The 17,798-nt window shown below is 43.5% G+C and overlaps 1 protein-coding gene across 1 annotated transcript in view; it reads right to left on the bottom strand.

The window, feature by feature from the left end:
• Positions 1-17,798, bottom strand: part of LOC128408640 (oocyte zinc finger protein XlCOF6-like) — a 96,852-nt gene that overhangs the window by 66,418 nt on the left and 12,636 nt on the right. The window contains exons 2-3 of the mRNA XM_053378615.1: positions 14,775-16,017; positions 13,194-14,723 (exon numbers count right to left, since the gene is read on the bottom strand). Of these exons, the coding sequence (XP_053234590.1) occupies positions 13,853-14,723; positions 14,775-15,928 (2,025 nt within the window). The 5' untranslated portion in view covers positions 15,929-16,017 and the 3' untranslated portion in view covers positions 13,194-13,852. The remainder of the gene's footprint in view (positions 1-13,193; positions 14,724-14,774; positions 16,018-17,798) is intronic.

Here is a 17,798-nt window from a genome sequence, read left to right as displayed (position 1 = left end):
TGAGGGCAAAACCAAAGTCGCAGGAGATTTTGAGAGAAATAAAATTATACCAAGTACAATATATGGAAATGAGGAATCAGGAAATAGAATGGAAAATTAAACAAATGAGACAAAAGACATTTGAATCAGCCAACAAATGTGGGAAACTGCTGGCTTGGCAAATGAAAAAAAGACAAAAATTAAATACTATTACAAATTTAGAAGTGGAAGGAAAGAACATACATAACCCAATTGAGATTAGAAATTGTTTCCAGAAATACTTTAAACAATTATATTCACAAGGGCCTCAGAAAGAAATGGATATAGACCGATTTTTTAAAATAAATGGATTACAGAAAATTTCTCAAGAAAGTAAATTAATGTTGAACTATAAAATATCTGAACAGGAAGTAGAAGGTGCCATTCAAAATATGCAATTGGGCAAATCTCCAGGACCGGATGGGCTGACTTCTAGATATTATAGATCTTTGAAAGAGTGGCTATTACAACCTTTGAAGGAAGTCTGCAATGAAATTTTGGAAGGGAAAAGGGCACCAGAGTCGTGGAAAGAGGCGTATATTACACTTATACCGAAAACAGAGACTGAAAAGACTCAGCTTAAGAACTACCGCCCTATATCGTTACTTAATGTGGATTACAAAATTTTTGCTGACATCCTGGCCAAGAGATTGAAAAAAGTATTGATGGAAGAGATTCATAAAGACCAAGCGGGTTTTCTCCCGGGAAGACATTTGTCTGATAATTTGAGGAATATAATTGATATATTGGAAAAGTTAGAAGTGAATATAAATACTAAAGCAGTTTTGATATTCGTGGATGCGGAGAAAGCTTTTGACAACATCTCTTGGAGCTTTATGAAGAAGAACCTACAGGGCATGGGGGTAGGCCAAGGTTTTGAAAATGGTATAGGTGCAATATATTCTGAACAAAAGGCAAAATTAATTGTAAACAATGTGGTGACGGAAGAATTTAAGATAGAAAAAGGGACACGACAGGGGTGCCCAATCTCTCCATTGCTTTTTATATCGGTCCTGGAGGTTCTGCTGAACATGATTAGAAGGGACCGGTTGGTTAAAGGTATACAGGTCGGAGCCAAACAGTACAAATTGAGAGCATTTGCAGATGATTTAGTACTAACGTTACAGGAGCCAGAATCTAGTACTAAAAGGGTTTTAGAACTAATTCAAGAATTTGGTCAAGTGGCAGGATTTAGACTGAACAAGTCAAAAACTAAGGTTTTAGAGAAAAATTTAACACCGATTGAAAGAGAGAGGTTTCAGAATGAGACAGGTTTAACCGTGGTCAAGAAAGTGAAATATTTGGGGATTAATATGACAGCAAAAAATGGGAACTTATTTAAAGATAATTATGAAAAATGTTGGACGGAAGTGAAAAAAGATTTAGAAATTTGGTCAAATTTGAAGCTTTCCTTGTTGGGTCGAATTGCAGCTATAAAGATGAATGTTTTGCCTAGAATGTTGTTTTTGTTTCAAACATTGCAGATTGTGGACAAAATGGATTGTTTCAAGAAGTGGCAGAAAGATATTTCTAGATTTGTCTGGCAGGGCAAGAAGCCCAGAATAAAATTTAAGATATTAACTGATGCAAAGGAAAGAGGCGGATTTGCCCTGCCAGACTTCAAACTTTACTATGAATCAGCAGCATTCTGCTGGCTAACAGATTGGCCGCTTCTTGAGAACACAGACATTTTGGATTTAGAAGGTTTTAACAACGTTTTTGGTTGGCATGCATATTTGTGGTACGACAAGGTTAAAGCACATAAAGCATTTAAAAACCATATTGTCAGGAAAGCATTGTTTAATGTTTGGATAAGATACAAAGATTTATTGGAAAATAAAACCCCAAGGTGGTTGTCACCAATGGAAGCGAAGGCTCAGAAAAAGCTCAATATGGAGGCCAAATGGCCGAAATATTGGGAAATTTTGGAACAGGAGGGAGATAGACTAAAACTGCAGAGCTTTGAGAAACCAAAAAACAAAGTGCAAGATTGGCTACACTATTATCAGATAATGGAGGCATATAATTTGGACAAGAAAATTGGCTTCCAGGTGGAAAAATCAAAATTAGAAACAGAACTGTTAGAACCCAAAACTAAGATTTTGTCAAAGATGTATAACTTGCTGTTGAAATGGAATACTCAGGATGAAACGGTGAAATCTGCTATGATTAAATGGGCACAAGATGTTGGACATAACATTATGTTTGCTGACTGGGAACAGTTGTGGACCACAGGTATGAAATTCACGGCATGCAATGCCTTAAGAGAGAATATTATGAAAATGATATACAGGTGGTACATGACCCCAGTCAAGCTTGCAAAAATATATCATTTGCCCAACAATAAATGTTGGAAATGTAAAGAAACTGAAGGTACATTCTTTCACCTTTGGTGGACGTGCCCAAGAATTAAGGCTTTCTGGGAAATGATCTACAATGAAATGAAAAAGGTATTTAAATATGCTTTTCTGAAGAAACCAGAGGCCTTCCTTCTGGGCATTGTCGGCCAATTGGTGCCAAAGAAGGACAGAACGTTTTTTATGTATGCTACAACAGCAGCAAGAATACTTATTGCAAAGTATTGGAAGACACAAGAACTACCCACTTTGGAAGAATGGCAGATGAAGGTGATGGACTATATGGGATTGGCAGAAATGACTGGCAGAATCCGAGACCAGGGAGAAGAGTCGGTGGAAGAAGATTGGAAGAAATTTAAAGATTATTTACAGAAATATTGTAAAATTAATGAGTGTTAGAATGATGTTGGATTGAAATTAAGTGGTTTCCAGCTGTAATGCTTTAAGAGAATATGAAAAAAAGGATTATAAATAGGTAACAAGATAATGGTAAGGATTTGCTGAACTAACAATTTGGGATGGAATACAACAAAGGGAGGTATGAGGAGGTCTGGGAAACAAGTTAAAAGAAAACAAGTAATTGAAAATGTATGTGTGTGTTTTTTCTCTTTTAAAAAAAGTTTCTTTATTCTGTATTTTTGTTATTCTGTTTTTTCTTTTTTTATTTTATTGTAATATTATAAAAAATCTTAATAAATATCTTATTAAAAAAAATACATTGTCATATTTATGCAAACATGGTTCCACTCCAACCTCACTTACTCCCTATTTTCCCCTCTATAAAGAGTTCTTTATACAGAAATCTCCTGAATAGAAGTCTCTCTATTTACATGTATAGGGAGGGATCACTCTCTGTCTAGCTTATGGCACCCTGTGTCTTTTGCAGTGTCCTGTATTCTCCTCACAGACACACAGAAACAGTGAACAGTGACATGCAGCAGCAACAGCAGCAGCCAGCCACTCACTACAGCTCCCAGAATGCTTTGGGGGAATCCATGGCTGACTGAAGTGGTACTAGAGTGATTTAAATGTGGTGTGGATGTGGAGAAGGCAAGCAATCAGGAGGTGACAGTGAACAAATGGAGCCCACAATGGCAGCCTCCAGTGCCGTTTTGTGTTCCTCACAGGGCAACAAAGCACTCGTCCCCACTGCCTGCCTTCAGAGATCTGGGACCGTTGCCAGTGACAGCTTGTGACACAGCGTTGTAGGGCAAGGCTGTTTCAATGGAAGGTGGGAAAATGCATTTCTGCCACGGTCAAGGTTAGCTAACTGACTGGATTCTTGAATAATAGGTTTATTTTTGCTTTTCACTCACTTCTGCGAGGCTCATGCCGTGTATCATTACCATAGGAAACAATTTTGGGAGCCCAGTTAGGAAAACGAAACTCATCCTAGCTTGCCCCTTTTGAATCCCAATGCAGAGCACTGTATTCAGATTATTATTTTGTTGCCACCCTTCACTATAAGGCCCCACCCTCGGCAGTTTAAAGCAATATCAGAACGCTATTAAAATCAGTTAAAATTATTTACATTCTTTATACACAAAGAATGCAAGCAGGATGAAAAAAGTATCCTGGCAACACACTTCCCCCTGCCCAAAATCCAACATGAGACGGAGTCCTGCAGGCCTAAATAGCAGGGCTCAGCAAAAAGCAACCATGGGCCTTGATTTATTTAAGAAACATTCTAGTTTCCTGCTGCCATATCCTTCCTTTCTTCCACCATGAAACTCAAGGTGGTATACGTGTGGCCTCCTCCCAAGACCCAGGACTGCTTAGCCTAGGCAACAATATATCCTACAAGCCGACGTCATTCAATCTTGGGTCCCTAGATGTTGTTGGACTACAACTCCCATCATCCCCGGGGCTCTTAGCCAACAAGGACCCAACTCTGATGAACTCGGTCTTAGGACGGAGCCTGCAAGTAAGTGTGGGAAACTCTGGCCCTCCAGATGTTGCTGAATTACAACCCCCATCAGGCTCAGCAATCATCATCTATGGCTGTGGATGATGGGAGGTGGATGCTGGCATTGAGAAGAAGTTGAAGGTAAGGTACTCTCTCTGTCTCCAGTGCACCAGAGCAGCCTGTCCAGTAAAGACATGGATGAAAATGCTGAGGCACTGAGTGCTTCTGATCCAAAACATTTCCCTTTTCCAGCACACTCCACTGCTATCCATCCCTCTCCAGTTTTCCATTCCTGCTGTCCACCAGCGCCCCACCCCCACAGCCAGTTTTCGGTATCCACTGACCATATCCAGTTCTCATTGCGTGGCTTTGGCTATCTTTTCCCCCCCACCTAAAAATTTATTGGACATACGTAACCAATGGAGCTGCCTCAAGGTTACTGGTACCTCCCTCTCTTCCTTGGAGGAAGGGCTCCATTTTGGCCACATAAAGGTTGGCAGCTAGGAAATTGAATTGGCTATTTGTATACGGGATTTCCTCACAAAGAGAGGGTGGCTCTTGTGGAGTTTGGAGTTTACAGGGTTAAACTCCTTGGTGTCCTGTATCTGGGGAGTGGCCTGACGCAGGGCCGTACGTCACAGGCTTTGTCTGTGAGAGTTGCTTTCACTTTTGACTGAAAGAAGCAGGAGAGAGACTGTGTGTGCTTTTAGCACGGAGAGATGCCGGAAAGTTCTGATGGATTTATTGCTGTGTAAATAAACGCTTTTAGAGATAGCAACCAACTGTCTCTGGACTTGATTTATCCCTCTATCTCACATGGACGGCAGGACCGCTGCAACTCTGTTTTCCTGCCCAGGTCAGCCCCCAAGCAGAGCTGCGCAGGGGAAGCGCTGACTGGACAACAGGATTTAATGCCCAAAAGGTTATGGATCATCCGTGTTTCCTGCCAAGTGTGAGGAGGGAAGAAGGCTCCCAGCTTTGAGCTGCTTTGAGCTCCTGCCAGGAAGGGCAGTGGGAGACGCTGGTGGAGAGCGGAGCCAAGAGGAGGCTGCTTCGGAGGACCAGCTAGCTGGCAACGCGTGAGTACGCTTAAGCCCCGGGGGGAGGAAGATGGCTGCTCAACCACAGCAAGGCCATGAGAGCTACCCCGGTGAAAGACTGAATGGGGCCAATTGGGAAGACTGGAATAAGCGCATGTACTACTGGCTGGAAGAAAATCAGCTTTGGGAATGCACGCAGGCCGATTCAGTTCTTGCCCAGCCCAGTACTGCAGCTGCAGAGGCTGAGAAGTCTGCAGGCGCAGTGGAAGCCTGTGAAGCAGACGTGGCTGCTGCTCTAGAAAGAGAGCAAAGGGTGCTAGCCATTTTAAGGGCCAGCGTTGATGTTTGGCTGTTGCCAAAGCTGCAAGGGAAGAAGCCCTGGGTCGCGTGGCAGGCACTGAAGACGGCATGTCAGGCCGCAGTGGGAGCCAGACCAGAGGGGGCTAGAGGATGCCCAGAGGAAGCTGCAAGCCCAGAGGGGGCTGGGGCTGTTTTGGGAAGCTGTTTCTATGCTTCAACACGTCTGTGTGATGGTCCGGGAGAGAGGCTGAGAGCTGGGAAGAGGAAGGCAGTAGCAGTCTGTTCCTCAGGCAGCTGGGCACCCAGGAGTGGGGGTGCAGGCCAATCCAAGAGCTCTGGGAAAGCCAAAGTCTCCAAGAGTTGTTTGTGCTCTGAGGCAAAGCCCAACAGTGAAGGGCATTGTTCTGCAGAGGCTCTGGAATGCAAGGTCAGCCACCTGCTAAGTCAGATAAGCAACGGTTCTCAGACGGCGAAGCGTGAGAACAGCAGCAGAAGCCTTGCAGCAACCATGGCAACCACTGGCAGAGGCCCCGGTGGGGGTGCGAGCGTCGTCATGGCAACCTTGGAAAACAGCCAGAGAGCCACTTTATCTCTTGTCATCGATACGGGAGCTACCCACAGCCTAGTGCCATCTGGTGGGCTCCTGAGAAATTGCAAGACAGTTAAAACTGGACGTTTTGTCATGATGGCAGATGGTTCTAAGAGACAGTTAACTGAGACTGGTTTTTTATACTGTCCTTTTATAGATCATGAGGTGCAAGCTTTTGTGGTCCCCGAGCTTGCTCACTCTCTTTTAAGTGTATCAGCACTTATGGCTGATGGTTTTGATGTGGTGTTTACTAACAACATGTGTTATTTCTACAGGGATGGGAAGAAGCTCCACAGTGTTGAGGGGAAGGACAGGCTCTTTCTGTTGCAGATGCCTGTCACTGATGCTACTGTTGCAGATGCCTGTCACTGATGCTACTGTTGCAGAGTCCCCTGAAGAAGCACAAGTGCAGTGTGCAAATGTACCACCACACCATGATTGTTTACATTTGTGGCATCGCAGATTTGGGCATGCAGGGTGGTCATATGTTAAGAAAGCCGCAGAGAACACCATTGGGTATAGGTTCAAGGCATGTGATAAATACTTAGATTGTCAAGCTTGTAAGAAATCGAAGGTCACGACATGCACATATCCACGGTCAGAAAGGAGGACCAGCAAACCCTTTGAACTGGTTCATGCAGATTTATCGGCTCCTATGCAGATAGCTTCTTTAAGTGGATCGAAGCATGTTTTGGTTCCGATTGATGATTTTTCGAAACACACCTGGCTGTTTACACTTAAACACAAGTGGGAGGCGGCTGCACTGATCAGGGATTGGATCACAGTGGTAGAGCTGTGTTTCTCCGCCAGGGTGGTTTCCTTTCAATCTGATCGGGGGGCAGAGTTCACAGGTTCTGCACTGCAATCTTTCTTTAGGCAGAAAGGTATCAGTCATCGATTGACTGCCCCCTACTCTCCGCAACAGAACGGGGTTGCGGAGAGAAAACATCGTACCCTACAGGAAGCAGCGAATGCTATGCTGGCAGACTCGGGTCTGCCACAGTGCTTTTGGGCCGAGAGTTATAAGACGGCATGCTTTGTTCAGAACAGGGTGTTCAATTCAAGTGTGGGAGACACGCCGTACTTTCTGCTGCATCGGAAGAAACCGAAAGTGGATTTCTTGCGTGTGTTTGGCTGTGAGGCTTGGGTCCTCATTCCAAAGGCCATTCGCAGAAAGGGAGAACCAAGATCTAGGAAAATGATCTTTGCAGGCTATGAGCCGGGCTCAAAGGCGTGGCGTTTCGCATACCCTACTGGCAACCAGTCTAAGCTGCTTATTAGCGGCAGTGCTGAGTTTTGCGAGCAGAGTGGGTGGAAACGTCTTCACGGGAACCTGGATGTTCTGTTTGACTCAGATGAGGAAGAGGAGGAGGACGAAGCTGAACCTGTTGCTGAGGTGCACAGTCCACAGCCACAGAGTCCAGAACCGGGATCTCCAAGGCAGAGGCTCCGAACCTCTCCAAAAGGGAGTCCCAAGACCCCTCCACAGGTCTCTGTCAAGTCTGAGCCAAAGAGTGAGCCATCCTCACCTGCAGAACCAGCTGTGAGGCCAAAAAGGCGCAGCAGGTCAGAGGGGGAGATTTCTGACACGGGGGATGGTGTGGCTGGCCCAAGTGAATCAGGCGCAGTTCCAGAGTTCACGCTGAGGAGGTCAGCAAGGTCAACCAAGGGAAAGCCACCGGAAAGGTACGAAGCCACTAGCGTCTGGGTAGGTGTGGCTAGATGTGAACCTGAATCCTTTGAGGATGTTCAGAAGTTGCCTCAGTAAGAAGCTAGCAAATGGCGTGAGGTGATGCAGAAGGAGATGAACTCAATGGAGTCTCTTGGAGTGTTCTCACTCACACAATTTCCAGCTGGCAAGCACGCTCTGAGTTGCAGGTGGGTTTACCGTCTTAAACCCACAGAAGCTGGAGAACCCCAGTATAAAGCTAGATTAGTAGCCCGAGGATTCACACAGAAGAAGGGTGTCCATTTCACGGAGGTCTATTCGCCAACCTCGAGAGCAGAGACTCTGAGGACGCTTTTAGCAGTTGCTGCACAGAGAGGTTGGAAGGTGAACCATTTTGATGTGGATGTTGCCTACCTGAACTCAGACCTCCAGGAGGAGTTGTACATGCTTCCTCCTCCAGGGTTTGAGGTCAGTGCGCCAGGCATCGTGTGGCGGTTGCACAAATCCATCTATGGATTACGCCAATCTGCCAGAAATTGGAACATGTGTCTGAATGAAGCCTTAGAAGAGCTAGGTTTCAGGAGAAGTATTGCGGACAGCTGTCTTTACCTTAGAGGTTCAGGTAAGATGCAGCAAGCTGCTCAGATTTTTGTTGATGATATCTTGATCATGGCACAGACAGGTAAACAAGTGGAAAAGTTTGCTAGGGAGCTTGGAAAGCAGTTCAAGCTCAAGCAGTTTGGAGATGTCAAGTCGTATCTAGGCGTAGGGATCACGAGAGCAAGAGATGGAAGCTTTTTGCTCAGCCAGAAAGGTAAGATTGAACAGTTGCTTGAGAAGTTCAAGATGTCTGAGTGTGCAGGTGCCAAAACACCCATGGAGGCTGGATACGTGAAAGAATGTCAGCAAGTAGAACGCGCTGTGTTCGAAAATACTGAACTCTTTCAGTCAGCTCTGGGTAGTCTGCTGTATCTGTCACAGTGGAGCAGACCAGACATAGCGTTTGCTGTCAATCTGCTCAGTAGAGAGGCTTCAAGTCCTAGTGTGCAGGCCTGGAATGGTATTAAATGGGTGCTACGTTACCTGCAAGATACCAAAGACTTTTGCCTCAAGATGTCAGCTGAGGGCGGTGTCAAGCTGACCGCCTGGGTGGATTCAGATTGGGCTAACCTTGAGGACCGCAAATCAGTGTCAGGCCTGGCGGTGAAGTTTGGGAACTCAGTAGTTGGGTGGAGGTCCCGGAAGCAAAGTCTCATAGCGCTTTCATCTACTGAAGCTGAGTTCAGTGCGCTATCTGAGGTTTGCAGAGAGCTGGAGTTCTATGCGTGTTTGGTCCAGGAACTCTATGGGGAACATTGTCTTCCCGTCGTGGTGCACGAAAACAATCAACCGTGTCTCAAATTGGCCGAGACGGCGCAATTCAAGGCCAGGACCAAACATCTGGACATACGTTTTCAGAATGTGTGTCAGAGCGTTCGTGAGGGGCTACTTACTCTAAAATACTGTCCCTCAACAAAGAACCTCGCTGATGGTTTCACAAAACCGTTAACCTTCCAGAAGCACGAGGAGTTCTGTGAAGGTCTGTGTTTGGGGTGAGCATTGTTGCTTATTTCCCCAGATGCAGGACAAGAGGGGGTGTGGAGTTTGGAGTTTACAGGGTTAAAACTCCTTGGTGTCCTGTATCTGGGGAGTGGCCTGACGCAGGGCCGTACGTCACAGGCTTTGTCTGTGAGAGTTGCTTTCACTTTTGACTGAAAGAAGCAGGAGAGAGACTGTGTGTGCTTTTAGCACGGAGAGATGCCGGAAAGTTCTGATGGATTTATTGCTGTGTAAATAAACGCTTTTAGAGATAGCAACAAACTGTCTCTGGACTTGATTTATCCCTCTATCTCACACAGACGGCAGGACCGCTGCAACTCTGTTTTCCTGCTCAGGTCAGCCCCCAAGCAGAGCTGCGCAGGGGAAGCGCTGACTGGACGACAGGATTTAATGCCCAAAAGCTCTCACCTTCATGTCCTGATTGTGAGTTTTGCAGAAATGCCTGGATGGCCGCTGTCGGAGCCAGAGAACTGATGGATGTCAGGCCGACCCTGCATTCTTATCCCTTGCCCCATGCTCTCCCCACAGTGATGGAAGGTGGGCCAGGAAATAAACATTTTTATACATATGAAAAACAAATCATGGATTGAGAACACAATGTTTTGTAAAGTTAAAAAAGGTCTTTTTTTAAAAAAAAATTTTTTATCTCTGTTCTGAAATCTGCTTTTAAAGTAAATTGTGTCAATATATTTGGGTTTGTTTATAAGGCAGAAGTGACGAGCTGCTCCCTAAAAATGAGCTCTGTATCAACAAAAGTTTTACCTATAATGATTCATAATGAAAACTTGTAAGAAACGTGAGATTTTCCCCCCTTGAGCTTTTGAACTACACCTCTCACCAACCTTGACCATCTGGGCTGAGGCTTATGGGAGTTGTTGCCCAACATCTGAGCAACCCCATGTTGGATATCCCTGCTCTATACTTTTTTTATTTAATTTCTATACCACTTTATAATTTTAAGAAAAACCTCAAAGCGATTTACAGCATACTAAATCAATAAAACATACCGTAGTTTTCGCTCCATAACACACATATTTTTCCTCCTAGAAAGTAAGGGGAAATGTCTGTGCGTGTTACGGAGCGAATGCTTCCCTCCTCCGTGGCTCGCTTTGAAACAGCAAAGCGGGAGAAGAGCCGCTGAGTGGGGAAGAGAGGGACAGAGAGCCTGCTTCTTTAAAGGAGCAAAGCGGGAGAGGAGAGGAGCCACTTACACAAGTGTCCGGTTGGCTCCTTTAAAGCAACCAGGCTGTCTGTCCCTCTCTTCTCCACACTCGGCTCGCTAAATAGCAGGAAAGATTTTCAGCTCGCTAAGCCGGGGGGATGAGCCGGGGAGGAGGGAGAGAAGCAGAGCCTGCTTGCTTTAAAGGAGCAAAGAGGGAGAGGAGAGGAGCCTTCTCCCCTTATACCCCTCTTCTGCATGATTAGCAGCATCCTTCTTCACACACTCCACGCGTGCTCCTTGTCCCTTGAGTGCTTTCCTTCCCTCCCCACTTAAAACGCGGTTACAAAGCACAGCTCCACATGGATCCTCAGGATTTTTGCACTGGGTCACCCCAAATTCACCATCAGATCACATAGCATGTCCATGGCTACAGTTTGCACCAAAAAAATCACGCACCCACTGTTGCCTGGGGCCGCAGTGGTGTAAAAACGCGGTTACAAAGCACAGATCCACATGGATCCTCAGGATTTTTGCATTGGGCTACCCCAAACTCACCATCAGATCACATGTCTGTGGCCACAGAATGAACCACAAAAATCATACATCCACTGTTTCGTTTAGAAGATTTTTTTCCTTGTTTTCCTCCTCTAAAAACTACGTGCGTGTTATGGTCGGGTGTGTGTTATAGAGCAAAAAATACGGTAAATAAAACAATGTGAAATATGTGAACTATAGAGTATACCGTCAAAGCAACGTAACAGAAAACTAAACTATTATCTTGAAGATTTCAAAACAACACATTACAAAGGTCAACTACAGAATACATATTTAACACAGTAGGGCTGGGTGAGTCTGGGCCCCGCCGCCTAGACCAGGTGGGAAAGGCCTTGCAGGGAGTGGTATATAGATGGCATCTTACCCCCAAAAAGCTTGCTAAAATGTATAAAGGGAAAACATCAACCTGACATAAAAAAGAGGAAGGGTCATACTATCATATGTGGTGGACCTGTGTAGCCATTGGCAAATACTGGAATGATATTTATAACGAGAGTTTAAGAAACTATTTAAAATTACTTTTAAAAAAAACAAAACGCCAAAGATTTCGCTACTTGGTATATTACCATCAGAAATTTAAAGTTATAAGATCATTGTTTATGTATGGTATAACAGCAGCTAGAACCCTTATAGCAAGGAGCTGGAAAAATGAAACGCTCCCAGAGATTACAGATTGGCAGATACTCATCTTATGATATCTACAATTAGCAAAACTGACGAGATCAGTCAGAGGAATATGGAAACAAAAAAAACCTAGAGAATGGATAATATTTCAGAATTATGTAAAACTCTTGTACAAATAACTCCATATGAGCAGAAATTGAGTGATATTTGTAAAGAAAAAGATCAAAGGAATGTATACAAAGCAGAAAGAAATGGTATTATATAATGTAAGCCTGTGTAAAAAAGAATGTTATATGAAACAGTATAATGAGCGGGAGGGGAATGATTGTGTCGTTGAGTACTTTTACTATGTAAATAACTTTGTCTTTTTTCCTTACATTTATTTCTTGGTTTCTTATCTTTGTTAATTCTTTATTTATTTATTTATTTATAAATTTTCTATTTTCCATCATTTTGTTTTTTCTACCTGTTAAGAGATTGTACATAATGTTTGTATGTTGTTGTTTAGTCGTGTCTGACTCTTCATGACCCCATGGACCAGAGCACGCCAGGCACTCCTGTCTTCCACTGCCTCCCGCAGTTTGGTCAGACTCATGTTTGTAGCTTCGAGAACACTGTCCAACCATCTCATCTTCTGTCGTCCTTCTCCTTGTGCCCTCCATCTTTCCCAACATCAGAGTCTTTTCCAGGGAGTCTTCTCTTCTCATGAGGTGGCCAAAGTATTGGAGCCTCAGCTTCACGATCTGTCCTTCCAATGAGCACTCAGGGCTAATTTCCTTAAGAATGGATGCGTTTGTATAGACATGCAAATTTTTTAATCAATAAAGAACATTAATTTTAAAAAAGGTTGCAATCAACTTAACATATGCGATACACGCACTACGCTCTAACGCCTTCTGAATCATCTTGCACTCCAAAACAAAGGGATACACTCCTGCTAAATGCACTCTCGCTGATTACAGGCACATACTTGGGAGAAACAGGAACTAGCCTTGCAAGGAAAAAGAAGCATCCCATCTACTTCTCTTCTCCCCTCGCCCCCACCCAAGGGCCAGGCCCATGCTTGCTCCCCTAAACCAAAACCTAACCAGGAACCCAGCTGAGGAGAGCTGCACTGAGGCGCACTCGTGGGAGCCTCCCTCTGAATCTTCCCAGGAGCAGGAGGACTGTATAGATTTGGAACAGTGGTTTGCGGAGGAAGAGGGGGTTGGACTCGATGGCCCTTGTGGTCTCTTCCAACTCTATGATTCTATGAGTTCAGAAGGCAGAAGATGGGAAATACTGGATGGGGAACAGCTAGCAGAAGAAATGGTTGATCTTTGCCTTAATTTGTAACTCAATGCCTTGAAGATCCAATAGCATTTCTTTTTAAACGCTGACAATGCTTTTATTGTAGCTTTTTTATTATTTCTGTACCCCCTTGCTAACCAAGTATTTTTATACATATGAAAAGCAAATCTTGGATTGAGAAGATAATGGTTTGTAAAGGGGAAAAAAAGGGCTTTAAAAAAAAGTTTGTCTCTGTTCTAAAATTTGGTTTTAATGTAAAGTGTGTCAATATATTTGGCTTTGTTTATAAAGCAGAAGTGACCAGCTGCTCCTGGAATAAAAAATGAGCTCTGTATCAACAAAAGTTTTACCTATAATTATTCATAAAGGAAAGTTCTAAGAAACGTGAGATTTTCCACCCTTGAGTTTTTGAACTACAACTCCCATCATTCTTGGCCATATGGGCTGAGACTTATGGGCGTTGTTTCCCAACATCTGAGGTACCCCATTTCCCTAAAGCAGACAGATGCTGATCCACAAGACAAGGGCAGCCCATCATTTTGGCATTGAAGGGCGGAGGTCAAAACTCAACAGATTCATCACACACCTTGAGCATTCCAGATTCACACTCTCCCCGTTTATCTAGCAACAACTTGCAACTTCTTGTCTACATTTAGTATATGTGACCTTCATTACTTTAATACATATATATGTGTATACAAATTTAAATACAAACACCAAAACATCAAACGGATTCCATGCATTTAAAATTGATTTCCGCCTTTATGAGTTTCTTGATGTGAAGTAAAGAGTGAAACTTGAATGGAACATTGCATACATTGATATGGCTTTTCACCTGGGTGAATTCGCTTATGAATATTAAGGTCTCCACACTGTGTGAAGCTCTTACCACACTCCATACATTTAAATGTTTTCTGCCCTGTATGAGTTTGCTGATGTATTCTAAGGTTTGTACTTTGACTGAAGCTCTTTCCACATTCAATACATTTAAACGGTTTCTCCCCCGTGTGAGTTCGTTGATGTATTCTAATGTCTCCACTACGACTAAAGCTCTTTCCACATTCAATGCATTTAAACGGTTTCTCCCCCGTGTGAGTTCGTTGATGTGTTCTGAGGTCTCCACTACAACTGAAGCTCTTTCCACATTCCATACATTCAAATGGTTTCTCTCCTGTGTGAGTTCGTTGATGTCTTCTAAGGGCTGCATTTTCTCTGAAGCTCTTTCCACATTCAATACATTCAAATGGTTTCTCTCCTGTGTGAGTTCGTTGATGTCTTCTAAGGTTTCCACTACAACTGAAGCTCTTTCCACATTCCATACATTCAAATGGTTTCTCTCCTGTGTGAGTTCGTTGATGTATTCTAAGGGCTGCATTTTGTCTGAAGCTCTTTCCACATTCAATACATTCAAATGGCTTCTCTCCTGTGTGAGTTCGTTGATGTATTCTAAGGGCTGCATTTTGTCTGAAGTTCTTTCCACATTCAATACATTTAAAGGGTTTCTCCCCTGTGTGAGTTCGTTGATGTAGTCTAAGTGTTCCACTTTCACTGAAGTACTTTCCACATTCAATACATTTAAAAGGTTTCTCCCCCGTGTGAGTTCGTTGATGTATTCTAAGGGCTCCACTAGAAGCCAAGTTCTTTCCACATTCAATGCATTTAAACGGTTCCTCCCCCGTGTGAGTTCGTTGATGTATTCTAAGGGGACCACTACAACTGAAGCTCTTTCCACATTCAATGCATTTAAACGGTTCCTCCCCCGTGTGAGTTCGTTGATGTATTCTAAGGGCACCACTATGACTGAAGCTCTTTCCGCATTCAATGCATTTAAAGGGTTTCTCCCCCGTGTGAGTTCGTTGATGTGTTCTGAGGGCTCCTCTATCACTGAAGCTCTTTTCACAATCAATGCAATTAAATGGTTTCTCCCCCGTGTGAATTCGTTGATGTGTTCTAAGGGCTCCACTGGAACCCAAGCTCTTTCCACATTCAGTGCACTGAAATGGTTTCTCCCCTGTGTGAGTTCGTTGATGTGTTCTAAGGTCTCCACTACGACTAAAGCTCTTTCCACATTCAATACATTTAAAGGGTTTCTCCCCTGTGTGAGTTCGTTGATGTGTTCTGAGGGCTCCTCTATCACTGAAGCTGTTTTCACAATCAATGCAATTAAATGGTTTCTCCCCCGTGTGAGTTCGTTGATGTGTTCTAAGGTCTCCACTACGACTAAAGCTCTTTCCACATTCAATACATTTAAAGGGTTTCTCCCCTGTGTGAGTTCGTTGATGTCTTCTAAAGTTTCCACCTTTACTGAAGCTCTTCCCACACTCCATACATTCAAACGGTTTCACCCCTGTGTGAGTTCGTTGATGTGTTCTAAGGGCTCCACTGGAACCCAAGCTCTTTCCACATTCAATACATTTAAAGGGTTTCTCCCCTGTGTGAGTTCGTTGATGTGTTCTGAGGGCTCCTCTATCACTGAAGCTCTTTTCACAATCAATGCAATTAAATGGTTTCTCGCCCGTGTGAGTTCGTTGATGTATTCTAAGGGATCCACTACGACTAAAGCTCTTTCCACATTCAGTGCATTGAAATGGTTTCTCCCCCGTGTGAGTTCGTTGATGTGTTCTAAGGGCTCCACTACGACTGAAGCTCTTTCCACATTCAATGCATTTAAACGGTTTCTCCCCATTGTGATTTTGTTGATGTATTCTAAGGTCTCCACTTTCACTGAAGTTCTTTTCACACTCCATGTATTTAAATGGATTCTCTCCTGTGTAAGTTTGTTGGTGTATCCTCAGTCTTCCAAAGTGACTAAAGCACATTCCACATTCCTTGCATTTAAACTGCTTCTTTGTTCTTCCCAATGAATTCACAGATGGCTCCGTAGAATTCCGACCATCGTCTTCCTCACCTGTTTGGGAGTGGGGGGGAGAGAGAGAAAATCCTGTTAGACTTTTAGGAAAGACAGTAAATGAACCATCTTCCTCCGTCCATCCTGACCAGGTTTACAGGTTCAACTTCTTGAGGAGCGCAGAAGCCAAGGCAAGTTGTAGCTTCCTGGGAGGGAGGAAGAAGTCAAGGGAGTCTCAGATCCCCTGCAGGGATTCTGCTGCCTCTGTAGAAGCCCCTATTGGGCACCCACTTCCCAAGAGCCTCCACCCATTTTCAAACACCTTTGGCAATTCCTTCCGTCTGCCTGTCCCTTCTCCCTTCCTAAGGCTGGCATGGTATGGACAGGAATGGCCTTGTGGCAGTTCCCCAAAGGGCCACAATAAATGTAATAATGTGTATCTCTGTAAATCCTTGAGTGTGCTTCTAAAACAGAAGTTATGGTAGTCTGTGCTTTATAACTGATTATTTTGCAAGTTGCCGCCCCCCAATTGGGGCAGAAATACAGCTAATATGAGAACCACAAAGATACAGCTGAAAACTGGAACATGAGTCGCCACATGGTGCAAATGGCTGCATGTAACACAGCTTCCCAACATGCACACCAACACAACATAACAGAATGCTGTGGGAATCAAAACTAAATCAGCAGAAATTGCCAGTGCTTATCGCACATGTGTATTATAAATAAAATGAGGTAATGATGAATATGAGGAACGTGAAACTCTAAAGGGACTTTTTTAAGGAGGCGGGGGACGCAAGAAAAATTTAGATTCTTTTGGCAACAATAAACATTAAAACAAGGAACTGCTGAGCAAAAACAGAAACAGGAGCATGTGCAGAAGTTCTTGCGCTGTATTGTTTTTTGTTTAAAATGATGTTTTTTATTTTTTTAGTTTTGTACCCCTTAAAACTTTAATAAATATTATTATTTTTTAAAAAAGGGTTCAGGCGACAGCTTACACCAGGGTATAGCTGTCAACTTTTCCCTTTTCTTGCAAGGAATCCTATTTGGAATAAGGGAATTTGCCTTAAAAACAGGGAAACGTTGACAGCTATGCACCAGGGACGTGATTTGTAGCAGATGACCAGGGATTTCTAACTCCCTGTTGTTTAATGGTAGCGACGGTTCTCCTTCTCCCAAAACCAAGCTGCCAAAATGAAGAAAAGAGGGGTGACAGGGATGCATTTTTATGACTTAAATTTGCCATTGATCCAGCAAAAGCTGATGTTTAATGTATACTGGCCTGCACAATATTTTTACTGGAAGGCACTGTGTAATACAGAAATATACTGGAGGTGTAATGCTAGAAATATCTCACTGAAGCATATGAGAGCATGCCCAGTGATATTTTCTTTTTAGTCTGAAGTTATCCAGGTTGGTTTTTTTATTGGCAAAATCCTTGAAATTTGCAAATGCTTTAAATTACATTCCTGTAGTATGAGGATTAATGGCAAAACAACCAAGTAGATTTTGTGAGCCTTTATGGTTGCTGAGACTTCTACTTTGAGCTGGAAGGATAAACATCCACCACCTGTTTTGCAATGGTCTGAGGATCTCACTGCCCTTGCCACATTTGAACACATTTCTTATGTCTGAAATCTGTTTCATTATGTTTTTTATATTTCGTTGTTATTTCACTTTTTTATTGTACACTGCTTGGGTATTTTGATGTTTAGCGGTCTACATATTCTGCAAAATACATAGACATATACAGTGGTGCCCCGCAAGACGACTGCCTCGCAAAACGAAAAACGCGCAAGACGAAAGGGTTTTTCGTTTTTTGCGTCGCTTCGCAAGAC

Source organism: Podarcis raffonei, chromosome 2, assembly GCF_027172205.1.
Source record: "Podarcis raffonei isolate rPodRaf1 chromosome 2, rPodRaf1.pri, whole genome shotgun sequence".
Classification (NCBI taxonomy): domain Eukaryota; kingdom Metazoa; phylum Chordata; class Lepidosauria; order Squamata; family Lacertidae; genus Podarcis; species Podarcis raffonei.
This window is presented reverse-complemented; position numbering and strand designations above follow the sequence as displayed.